General features: G+C 45.0%; 1 protein-coding gene across 3 annotated transcripts in view; it reads left to right on the top strand.

Moving 5' to 3' along the window:
* The window catches only part of crim1 (cysteine rich transmembrane BMP regulator 1 (chordin-like)), a 171,247-nt gene that overhangs the window by 85,169 nt on the left and 72,790 nt on the right, over positions 1-13,288 (top strand). For all 3 annotated transcript variants that reach the window (XM_067988671.1, XM_067988670.1, XM_067988672.1), the window contains exons 4-5: positions 7,460-7,580; positions 9,083-9,204. In XM_067988671.1, coding sequence (XP_067844772.1) covers positions 7,460-7,580; positions 9,083-9,204 — 243 coding nt within the window. The remainder of the gene's footprint in view (positions 1-7,459; positions 7,581-9,082; positions 9,205-13,288) is intronic.

The raw sequence follows: 13,288 nt of genomic DNA, 5'->3' as shown, positions 1-13,288 counted from the left end.
GTTGACTATGTTACACTATTAATACTTTTCTTATTGTTTTGTTCTGCGGAGAGGAAATTATATTTCTCTGGATGCTAATAATATTTAATTATCTATATGCTGTATTAAAAATCTTACAGATGCACACACTTCCTATGCCAATTTGTCCATTATAAATTTGTACATGTCCACATTTATAATGAAAACTGCCTATGTAAACTTGTTAACCTGTAAATACACTTTCTCACTGGTGGTGGCACTGTAGCAACCCTACTTTGCTGGAACCAGTTCTGTTTCTCAGCTTCCCAAATTGCCATAAAAGTATTATATGAAAATAAGGATAGAATATATGACTTTAAAATGGGGACTGAATTACACCTGCACACTCTAATGCAACTATCTCCTGCCCTGTAACTCCCTTTCACCCAAAGGCTATACTTGGTCTTCACTCCTTGGGGGTAATTGTAACTTTTGGCGATAGTGTAAATGGGAAAATGTCGGATTGACTTAAGTAGAAAGGAAAATCCGGAGAGGTGTATAACAGTCGGCCGATTCGATATCGCCTGTTAACACTATCGCCAAAAGTTACAATTACCCGCCTGGGTGCAATTGAGCAGTATATATAAAAATCTTGCATTTAGTCCACATCTGTAACATTTCAAAGTGCCAGGAGTATATAAAAAAAGAGAGAATGGCAGTCATTTAATCATTTCATTTTTTTTCTCTCCTGGAGCCTGAAATTTACAAGCACGTGCCAATCTGCAAACTTCTCTCACCAATAGCAATTCATCTCTGATTGACCGCGGGTGTGTTTACTTTCAGCAGTTAGGCTTCCTGCCCTTAAAGGGACAGTTCACCTTAAAGCACAGCTCCACCTTAGCAGCAGAATAGTGGGGCAGAATTTTTCCAGGCTTTCCACCGATCTTCTGCTGAAATTACAGCGGACATTCGGGAGAACCCCCGCAGAGATCCTCGAATCTTTTATTTTTAAAAAAAAGTTTATTTTTTGTTTTTTTACAAGACTGTACTGAAGGTCTAGATTACAGGGCAGGACAGCGGTGCTGTCTCACCTATGCACCGACCCATGGAATGAATGAATACATAGGAACAGGAGTAGGCCATTCAGCCCCTTGAGCCTGTTCCACCATTCAGTTTAGATAATGGCTGACCTGTATCTTAACTCCATCTACCCACGTTGGTTCCATAACCCTTAATACCCTTACTTAACAAAAATCTATCAATCTCAATTTTGAAATTTTCAATTGACCCCCAGCCTCAACAGCTTTTTGGAGGAGAGAGTTCCAGATTTCCACTACCCAGTGTGTGAAAAAGCTTCCTGACATCACCCCTGAACGGTCTAGCTCTTTCTGGACTCCCCCACCAGAGAAAATAGTTTCTCTCTATCTACCCTATTAAGTACTTATGTTCTCATGGCACATTAGTGCTATTTTTACTCAGGACCCAAATGTGGTGACAAAATGCAAACAAAGGACGGCTGAGGGTGAGGGACAGGATATAAGACAAGGGAGAGAGATAAAGGGGCAGGGAGAGAGAATGCAAGAGAAAATAAGTGAATGCAAGTTTGATTCCCTTATGTCTCCTGGGATCCCAGAGTCAGGAATGCTGCTGCAGCCGCGTGCTGAGCAGAATGCCAGCTTCTCCCCGCAAGGGAAGGAACATTTGAGGGACTACCTCATCCAGGTTGTGTCAAGTGCTTCCTAGCCGAGAGCTGCATTGATGGTAGCCTGGGAGCATCCCATCATAATCATCTATTGATTTTCAGAAATAATAAATAACTTGAAGTGTATGACATCCCTGTGACTTTTCACGTCATAGTAGAAGCCTATGTGTCTGAAGTTAAATTAACCTTCTGTTTGGGAGTGGCTGAAGAAATATGATTCATGCCTGTCCCATGTGCCATCCATATCTGATCCCCACTGTTCTTCCTTTCTCTCAAGCTCTCATTTTCATCCTTTCTCATTCTCCAAACCCTGTTTCCTCTCACATTTATCTCACATTTTCTCTCCCTGCCCCTTTAACTCTCTCCCCTGCATCATATCCCTACCCTCACCCTCAGCCATTCTTTGCTTGCATTTGGTCACCACAATTGGGTCCTGATTAAAAATAGCACTAATTTGCCATGAGAACATAAGTATTTTTAGGATCAATTGGCCCAAACAAGGCCAGCACCTCTTTTAAGTTCTGATTGAATCCAGCCTCCTGTCCAGTGAGATAACAACCAGACATGTGTGAATGCCAGTAGTGGCGCTTCCTTTGTCAACTAGTTTAATTGTCAACAGCGGGATGGGGAAACAGAGAAGCCCAATCACCAGTACAGGCAGGAGCTGTTTTTCTGTTAACAAACTTCCAAATACCAGCCAGTTCTAGAGTTTCTCCACATCTGTTGTAACACAAAATAAGAAACCTGCTTAGCAACAGGTTTCCATAATTCATCAACACTGCAAACATTACCAGCTGGTCTCTGGTGAAGGAACAGAAAGCAGCAATTAACTGACTTAGTCTTCATGATTTGACAAAAAAAATCCAGGCCCTAACTAACAAACTAATCAATTGCCCCCAAAGCATTGCATCTCCCAGTGAACTAGTCACTCTCTCCCATACATCATATCACCCAGTGAACTAGTCAATCTCTCCCATACCATCATATCACCCAGTGAACTAGTCACTCTCTCCCATACTATCATATCACCCAGTGAACTATTCACTCTCTCCCATACATCATATCACCCAGGGAACTATTCACTCTCTCCCATACTATCATATCACCCAGTGAACTAGTCACTCTCTTCCATACCATCATATCACCCAGTGAACTAGTCACTCTCTCCCATACTATCATATCACCCAGTGAACTAGTCACTCTCTTCCATACCATCATATCACCCAGTGAACTAGTCACTCTCTCCCATACTATCATATCACCCAGTGAACTAGTCACTCTCTCCCATACTATCATATCACCCAGTGAACTAGTCACTCTCTCCCATACTATCATATCACCCAGTGAACTAGTCACTCTCTCCCATACTATCATATCACCCAGTGAACTAGTCACTCTCTTCCATACCATCATATCACCCAGTGAACTAGTCAATCTCTCCCATACTATCATATCACCCAGTGAACTAGTCACTCTCTTCCATACTATCATATCACCCAGTGAACTAGTCACTCTCTTCCATACCATCATATCACCCAGTGAACTAGTCAATCTCTCCCATACTATCATATCACCCAGTGAACTAGTCACTCTCTTCCATACCATCATATCACCCAGTGAACTAGTCAATCTCTCCCATACTATCATATCACCCAGTGAACTAGTCACTCTCTCCCATACTATCATATCACCCAGTGAACTAGTCACTCTCTCCCATACATCATATCACCCAGTGAACTAGTCACTCTCTCCCATACATCATATCACCCAGTGAACTAGTCACTCTCTCCCATACATCATATCACCCAGTGAACTAGTCACTCTCTCCCATACTATCATATCACCCAGTGAACTAGTCAATCTCTCCCATACTATCATATCACCCAGTGAACTAGTCACTCTCTCCCATACATCATATCACCCAGTGAACTAGTCACTCTCTCCCATACATCATATCACCCAGTGAACTAGTCACTCTCTCCCATACTATCATATCACCCAGTGAACTAGTCACTCTCTCCCATACTATCATATCACCCAGTGAACTAGTCACTCTCTCCCATACTATCATATCACCCAGTGAACTAGTCAATCTCTCCCATACTATCATATCACCCAGTGAACTAGTCACTCTCTCCCATACTATCATATCACCCAGTGAACTAGTCAATCTCTCCCATACTATCATATCACCCAGTGAACTAGTCACTCTCTTCCATACTATCATATCACCCAGTGAACTAGTCAATCTCTCCCATACTATCATATCACCCAGTGAACTAGTCACTCTCTCCCATACTATCATATCACCCAGTGAACTAGTCACTCTCTCCCATACTATCATATCACCCAGTGAACTAGTCAATCTCTCCCATACTATCATATCACCCAGTGAACTAGTCACTCTCTCCCATACCATCATATCACCCAGTGAACTAGTCACTCTCTCCCATACTCTCATATCACCCAGTGAACTATTCACTCTCTCCTGTACATCATATCACCCAGTGAACTAGTCACTCTCTCCCATACCATCATATCACCCAGTGAACTAGTCACTCTCTCCCATACTATCATATCACCCAGTGAACTATTCACTCTCTCCTGTACATCATATCACCCAGTGAACTAGTCACTCTCTCCCATACTATCATATCACCCAGTGAACTAGTCAATCTCTCCCATACTATCATATCACCCAGTGAACTAGTCACTCTCTTCCATACTATCATATCACCCAGTGAACTAGTCACTCTCTCCCATACTATCATATCACCCAGTGAACTAGTCACTCTCTCCCATACCATCATATCACCCAGTGAACTAGTCACTCTCTCCCATACTATCATATCACCCAGTGAACTATTCACTCTCTCCTGTACATCATATCACCCAGTGAACTAGTCACTCTCTCCCATACTATCATATCACCCAGTGAACTAGTCACTCTCTCCCATACATCATATCACCCAGTGAACTAGTCACTCTCTTCCATACCATCATATCACCCAGTGAACTAGTCACTCTCTTCCATACCATTATATCACCCAGTGAACTAGTCACTCTCTTCCATACCATTATATCACCCAGTGAACTAGTCACTCTCTCCCATACATCATATCACCCAGTGAACTAGTCACTCTCTTCCATACCATCATATCACCCAGTGAACTAGTCACTCTCTTCCATACCATCATATCACCCAGGGAACTAGTCACTCTCTCCAATACCATCATATCACCCAGTGAACTAGTCACTCTCTCCCATACCATCATATCACCCAGTGAACTAGTCACTCTCTATCTGATACCATCGTATCACCCAGTGAACTAGTCACTCTCTCCGATACCATCGTATCACCCAGTGAACTAGTCACTCTCTCCCATACTATCATATCACCCAGTGAACTAGTCACTCTCTCCTGTACCATCATATCACCCAGTGAACTAGTCACTCTCTCCCATACCATCATATCACCCAGTGAACTAGTCACTCTCTCCCATACTATCATATCACCCAGTGAACTAGTCACTCTCTCCCATACTATCATATCACCCAGTGAACTAGTCACTCTCTCCCATACTATCATATCACCCAGTGAACTAGTCACTCTCTCCCATACTATCATATCACCCAGTGAACTAGTCACTCTCTCCCATACCATCATATCACCCAGTGAACTAGTCACTCTCTCCCATACTATCATATCACCCAGTGAACTATTCACTCTCCGCCATACTATTGTTGATGATGATTTGTCCATCATGATGACAGCCCATAATTCATCTCCAATTTAACACAGGTTGTAGGTTCTCATATGACTAAAGTCTAATTTCCTCAAGGAATGTTTTCTCGCACACAGGACATTGGATATCAGATTGACCTAAGGGCTGATCTTTCCTTGATTTCCTTTGGGCTCTCTTTTCTTTGGCTAGCTGGATACAACTTGATTCAAGCTTTGTCCCATTGTGGATCATCTTTTGCCACTTTTTCCTGTCACAAGCTCCCAAGTGTCAATTGACATGCTATATATTTTTTTGATTGGTCTTTAGGCAATCCTTATATCGTTTGAACTGACCACCACGAGAGCGTAAATAGAACTGATCAGGGTGCTGCTGAGTTCCCTAGCAACCGATTCCATCCCCCACCTTGGCCACTGTCTCCGGCTGAACCAGGCTCGTAACCTCAGCGTCCTTCTTGATCCTAAGCTGAGCTTCCAAGCCCACATGCTCTCCATCACAAAGAACACCTACTTCAGTAACATTGCCCATTCCTCCCCCACCCTCCCCCCCCCCCCCCACAACGCCTCAGCTCATCTGCTGCTGAAACCCTCATCCATGCCTTTGTCACCTCCAAACTGGACCAGTCCAATGCTCTGCTGGCCGGCCTCCCAGCTTCCACCCTCCGTAAATTTCAGCTCATCCATTACCCTGCTGCCCGAATCCTATCCCACACCAAATCCTACTCATGCATCACCCCCATGCTTACTGATCTATATTGGCTCCCAGTCCCCCAACGCCTCAAATTTAAAATGGTCATCCTCGTGTTTAAATCCCTTCATGGCCTTGCCCCTCCCTACGACTGTAACCTTCTCCAGCCCTCGATCCTCAGAACCTTGCGTTTCAGCAGCTCTGGCCTCCGGTGCATTGCCCATTCCTTTCGCCCCACCATTAGCAGCCATGGCGTCAGCCGTCGAGGCCCTACCCTCTGAAATTCTCTCCTTAAACCTCTCCACCTCACCATCCTCTCCATCTTTAGACCCTCCTTAACACCCATCCCTTTGATCAAGCTTTTAGTTACCCATGGTAACACCTCCTTCTTTGTATCGGTGTCAAATTTTGGTCTGATTGTGGTTCTGTGTTCCGTGTTTTTCTACATTACATAAATGCAAGCTGTTGTTGTAGAACACTTTGGGGCTGAAATCACGTCTTGCAATGTTGGTAATAAAACGGTTAGCGTGTTCATGTGATATCCACCGTTGAGGCCTTTCAAATAGCAGACAGAAGAATTTTAAGTGAAACCATGAACACATTTGTTACTAATATCGCATCAGATGATTTCAACCCTTTTTGTATTCACAGAGCATTGTGCCTGTTAAAGTAGGAGAAACTGACAGTCAGCTTCCCCTCCCCCTCCCCCCCCCCCCCCCCCCTCACACACGTGCGCACGCGCAAACACACACACCCCCCTGTTGCCCTGTCAGGAGCAGCATTCAAGTCACACAAAGAGAATTCTCCATCCTATCCATCCAGCTGAAGAAGATAACAGAGTGGAGCAAAAGTGGTAGCTTTAGCTGATCATGAGAGGGGCTTCCCAACTTTGCTTTAAATCTCACTCATTATTTTACTAAATGTAAAAGCAATAAGGCTGCCTTCCAAGGTTCAGTTGGTAGGAATGAAGAGGGGAGAGCACCAGGAAAAATCTGCAGAATTAATTTACTGGGTTTGTGCCAATGGGGAATCTTACCCCTGCCTTCCCCCCCAGTAGTTTGTATCGAAAAATCATCCTTGCATGGGCCGCAGTTTTCCATCAGCAGTGCAAGCTCAGAAAATTATGCCATAAATGCAGAAGTAGCAGCCAGTGTTTTGTGCTAAATCTTCATACTGTTTTAAGAAAAGTGGCTTTGCAGAAAGAAGTAATGTCTAGAAATTACAGGTTGCAGTGGCAGCACACGGCTGCTTAACACATCCACTATTTGAACTGGTTAATGCTCCCAGCTGCAATTTCTAGGCTCGTATGTGCTGAGCAAAACGTGTGTTTAATACGATAGATGTTGATGCTTTCTTTTGCCTCTTGTAGTCTACAACGTTGACTGCAGCACCGTGGAGTGCCCCTCCATTCAGCAAGTGGTCTGTCCGCCCGACAGCTACGAGACTCCGACCCGATTGACTGCTGACGGCTGCTGCACTCTCCCGATACGGTGAGGCCGCTCGTGGATGCTGGTGGTGGTGATGTTGGTGGTGGTGAGGAGGAGTTTCATCCTCTGGGAAGTACAATGTTGAATCCGTGCTGTTCACTTGCTCTGTGTGGGGAGGTTTATTTGACATTTACTCTAGCTGGAATGGCTAAATGCACTGCATGGTGTGGTATGGAACCGTACTGAATAGGCAGGTCCCAGATTGAATCACTATAAACACAGCGTGTGCTCATCTCAGCCAGGGTGACAACAGAGGATGTAAAATTGACCTCAGTAGTCCCGGCCAAGGAAGGAGGAACATTCGGCCAACGTTCCCTCTCCTGATCAATATTTCGGATTCCGGCTGGGAATGGTATCAACGTGGGGATTGAGTAAGGACAGGATTGGAATCAGCTGTGACGCCCTCCATGATAGGATAGCCTGCTGACTCTTACTGCCAAGGCTCACACATAAAGAATGGTCATTCGGGTGAGAGCTGCTGTGTGACCGGTGCTAATGGAATCGTACTGTATTAAGAGTCGCAGCCTTCCAGGGGAAAAGGGCTTGATACTGATATCAAGAAAGGAAGAAATTGTAAATGAAATCTCAGTAACATCACTGCCTGTTTTTTCTGACTTTTGTTTTAGCTCACCAAGACGAGAGATGTTAGTGCTATTTAATGGAACACTTCTCTATCTCAGGTAGCCAGTGTCAGCAGTGTGCGCTCCCGGGTCGGATACAGCACAGTATTATCAGTGGAGCTCACCACTGCCCCAGCCATGCTCTCAGTACCAACCTCAGAAGACCACCCCCTACTGCACCAGTGTGATATTTTTCTATTTCCTATACTGCCCTTCCTCTGGGTGTGATCACCAATTTGTACTAGATTAGGAGCAGTTCTCAGCTGTGTGCCCATATCCTTTAGGCGCTGGATTGAGATGGCCTAAACCTAATTCACATAGGAACGCTACAGCCAGCAAAGAGAGGGGGGGCTTTTCTCCCATCAATCTGAGTTGGATTGAACCCAGATGGCAGAGATAAAAGGCCAATGTCTAACCCACTGCACCACCCAGTCCCCACGTAATTAGCCTTCAGACTAAAGTACAAAAATGATGGTCGCTGTCACATGACGCCAAGTACTGAGAGTCACAAAAGCCCTGGCTGGTGCCACAGAACTCTTTCAATAAGTTTCTATTGCTCCTTCTCCCAGCATCTCAATTTAGCTTGTGGCATGTAAACAATAGAGAAGGCGCATGCCAAGTGAGCCGATGCAGTTTTTAAGCTGAATTCTATGCCCAAAGCTAATAAAAAAAAACGCGCACACACACACACACATACACAACAGTCAGGCGCATTGGATCGTAGCACAGATTCAGGCTGGAAATGCCTGCTCAGAAAGAAAGTAGTCTCGAGTACTCTGAATGGACGCAGAACTTGTGACTTTGGCCCTTCTCTAGGGCACCCGCATGTCTCGCTGCATTCCCTCTGTCGAAACTCTCATTTGTTGTGTCTTGTTTGGGTTCCAGGTGCGAGTGTTTGCTGGGAATCTGCCGCGTCCCAAAGTGCGAGGCTGGCACTGTGCCCCGGATCATCTCTCCCGGGGATGGCACGCCTGGCAAGTGCTGCGATGTGTTCGAGTGCATCAATGGTACGTGCAGATTTTTTTTTACATTCTAAAGCTGCTGTGGAAAAGATTATAAGAGAGGGGGGCGTTGGGGGGTGGTGGAATAAAACCAGAATGAGAAACTTGTCCTGCACAGGGCTGCGGAGGAGGTTTCAGAGATGAGCTGTTGTCAGCCTGCATTGATAGTACTCTAGACTAATTAAAAAAGAAGTCTAAACATTTAAACGTTTGAAAATGTCTTCAATGCTTTTTACAACCTGTGGTTAAAAGCCTGCATCCCCGCTTGAAAACTACATTTTATGACTTCTTTCTCGCTCTTTCGCGCAACTTAATTACAGTTTTTATGAATGTTTGAAAAGCCAGTTGTATAGGGATGTGTATATATATTGTATATATTCCCTGTTCCTCCGGGTTTCCTCAGGTCATGCACTATCTGACGGCAGAATAGTGCTGTTTCTTTTTTTATTTGCTCTCGGGATGTGGATGATGCAGGCAAGGCCACAGTATTTGCCCATCCCTAGCTGCCCTGAGAAGGTGGAGGTGGGCCTTCATCTTCAACCGCTGCGGTCCTTGTGGTGATGGTGCTCCCACAATGGCGTTAGGTGGGGAATTCCAGGATCTTGATCCGGCGTTGGTGGCGGAACCTATGTCGAAGTAAAGGTGGTGCATGACTTGGGAGGCGATGGCGCTGCAACGTCATCGCTGCTCTTGTCCTTCCCGGTGATAGAGGTCGCAGGGCTGGGTGGCGGCGTCGAAGTAAGCTGACGGGCCTCCACCACTGCCGCAGGGAGATGGTCAAGACCGACTTTCCTGCCACTTTTCCCTCTAGTTTGTGTGAGGGGGTTCCATCCCTCTGCTTAGGGTACCTCCCGTCCACAAGCGATGCAGCAGGAATTCGTCAGAATGGTGGATTAGCCCCACCCTGAGGCACCGCACTTTGTGGCTTCAGTGTGCCCAAGTTACTGCACTGCAACGGGACTTTTGAAAGTTTGAAGAATTTAAAACCATTGCGGCAGTCGTATTCGTTTTCTGACAGTTGTTTTTGCTGTTGGAACGCCCCCTTTTCCGTGCCCCATAAACCAGTCCCCCCTCCTGGGATGGCGGGAGGGCCGTCTTCACCCAGGCCTCTGCCAGTGTTACGTTGGGCTGGTTCATTTGTCTTTCAGTCTCCCTGTGCTTTGCTCTGCGCGTCGCTATTGGGCACCCTGCGGGGGACCCTGTGTTTGAATACTCAAGAGGTCCATCTATCCCTGTGCACCCAAGCAGGCCCGTGCCTTCCATTTTAAATTCTTCACCACTTGTCTCACCATGGCCCCGGTGCATTGTATATCTCAAAGAGCATCCAGACTCTAGAGGCTGTTGTTGCTGAGTGATGAGTGTGATATTGAGTTATTTACGGGGGGGGGCGGGGGGTAGGAAAATGCTAATCCAAACGGAAAGAATGTGTTTTGCAAAGTATGAAAGATGTCTCCGACCATAACTTTTATTACTGCTGTGGTATTCATAAACAGTCAACATAGCAACCTCGTGCATCAGCAGGACCAGGCTATTTAAATATAGCACAATGTTTAGACCTTGATAGAAACTAAATATAGAGAATGCTATGCTCCATCTCACTGAAATGCTTGGCACTGTGACAATAATGGCTCAAAGGATAAACGAGTCCACTTGACAACAGCACAATTAAATTCTACTTTGTGCACTGATATTTAGTCAACATTGGAAGAAAATGTCACTGGAATATGTCAGCTTTTGAAGCCCTCCACCACCCCCCCCAACCCCACCTGACGTTTTTATTCAGATTGCAACCTAGTAGCTGCCTGCACTCTTTCACTTCCATTTCCTGCCCTTCCTTCCTTCCCTCCAAACACTTTAAGGAGTTGCGGAGTGATTCCCCCATTTTCAAGAGGTCGTCACGAAGAACTTTGTAAATTAAGACTTCAGCTAGTTATATCTATCAGGAAAGACTGAACAGGCTGGGGCTCTTTTCTCTAGAAAAGTGAAGACTGGGGGGTGACCTGATCGAGATCTTTAAGATTATGAAAGGGTTTGATGGGGTAGATGTAGAGAAAATGTTTCCACTTGTGGGTAGTCCAAAACTGGAAATATAAGATAGTCACTGATAAATCCAATAGGGAATTCAGGAGAAGCATCTTTACCCAGAGAGTGGTTAGAACGTGGAACTCGCTACCACAAGGAGTAGTTGAGGTGACTTAACATTGATGCATTTAAGGGAAAGCTAGATAAACACATGAGGGAGAAAGGAATAGAAGGTTATGCTGATAAGAGTTAGATGAAGAGGGGTGGGTGGTGGCTCGTGTGGAGCGTAAACGCTAGCATAGACCAGTTGGGCCAAATGGCCTGTTTATGTGCTGTAAAATCTATGTAATTCTATGTAAGACTTAGGCACCAACAAGTTTCTTTTCATTCTGTTAATGGAATTGTTTCATCCAAAGCGGTTTGAATGGAAGGCTGAGGGTGGTACAGGGGATTGTGCATGAGGGCAGTTCATTAATGTGGTGAGGGACTATATGTTGCAACAGGTTGGCACACTGTCCTTTCAACTTTGGATCCTGGGTTTGAATCCAAACCAGAAAGATGGGATGAGAAAGTCTCCTGTTTCTTTTTCTTTCATTTTCATCCGAATGCATGAGCCCACACAGTGAACATGAGCATCACCGCCAAACCCAAATTCTGTCCTCACCTGACACCCATGTACGAGCACTTCCAGCAGGAGTCACTGGACGTTAGTCAGGGGCAGCAACCATGGCTGCTTTCCTTGGCTCAGTTGGTATCACTCTTGCTTCTGAGTCAGAAGGTTATGGGTTCAAGTCTCACTGCAAAGACCTGAACACAAAACCTAGGCTGACACTGCAGTGCAGTACTGTGGGAGGGCTACACTGTTGGAGGTGCTGTCTTTTGGGTGAGATGTCTGCCCTCTTAGGTGGATGTAAAAGATATTTTGAAGAAGAGCAGGGGAGTTTCCCCGGTGTCCTGGCCAATATTTATCCCTTATCTAACATAATTAAAACAGATTATCTGGCCATTTGTCGCATTGCTGTTTGTGGGACCTTGCTGTGAGCAAATTGGCTGCTGCGTTTCCTACATTACAACAGTGACTATGCTTCAAAAGTGCTTCATTGGCTGTAAAGCGTTTTTGGGACGTCCTGAGGTTGTGAAAGGCGCTAAATAAATACAAGTTCTTTATTTTCCTTAGTGCGCGGATGCTAAGGCCAGTTGTGTTGTCCCACACGCTGCTGCTGAGATCAGACAGTTCAGGCTGGGAATTGATCCTGGGACATTCTGGTCTGTATGGCGGACCTTTTAGCCACTAGATCACTGAGAGAAGCCAGAAGTGTTTAATCTGTTTCCCAGCAGATGTTCTTTGCTATTAAGATGGGTCCAGCAGCAAGGCAAGGGTGCTGCTTACCTGTGCAACGGCACTCCAATGTGCTTGGCTAGTTTGACATTTGGGACGAATAATTTTCTCCTTGGCTCAAACATTCTATTGAATCGCATCCACTGAAGTTCACAAAGTTATTCAAGCAAAGAGGAATCTAGGTTAACAACAGCTGCAGTGCAACATCTTCAAACCTAAATCTCAGTCTGTTGAGGGTTAGCTAACAGTACGCTGGGATATTTCACACCAGGTATTATTTTAATTTAATTACGGAACTTTTTGCCAATTAATTGTTGTATAATTTATTAATGCAGCAACAAGAACTGAGTTATGAGTAAAGGCTGAAGAAATGTGGATTCTTCAGACTTGAAAGAAGGTGACCCATTCCCCATAGAGGTATATAAAACAGTAACCAGTATCAGGAAGATAAATCCAGAACTCTGCTTCATAACATGGCAGGAGGACAAGAGAACCTCAATTGATGTCAGGAGGTTCTTATTCACATGAAGAGTGATCAACATATGGAAGGAAATTCCATGAGGCAAAAATCCTGGAATCATTTGAGAAACAGATGGATGCTTTGATTGGAGAACAGTAGCTTTCTCTATGGAAATAACTTAAGGATCTTATCTAATGAGCTTTTCTCATTCGCATCTATCTTGTGAATAGGATTGATGCCCACACAGAGGGTTAACAGTCCTGTCCATA

The sequence above is a fragment of the Heptranchias perlo genome, chromosome 8, assembly GCF_035084215.1.
Source record: "Heptranchias perlo isolate sHepPer1 chromosome 8, sHepPer1.hap1, whole genome shotgun sequence".
In the NCBI taxonomy this organism is placed as follows: Eukaryota; Metazoa; Chordata; class Chondrichthyes; order Hexanchiformes; family Hexanchidae; genus Heptranchias; species Heptranchias perlo.
Note: the sequence above shows the minus strand (reverse complement) of the source record. Positions and strands in the feature narration are given on the sequence as shown.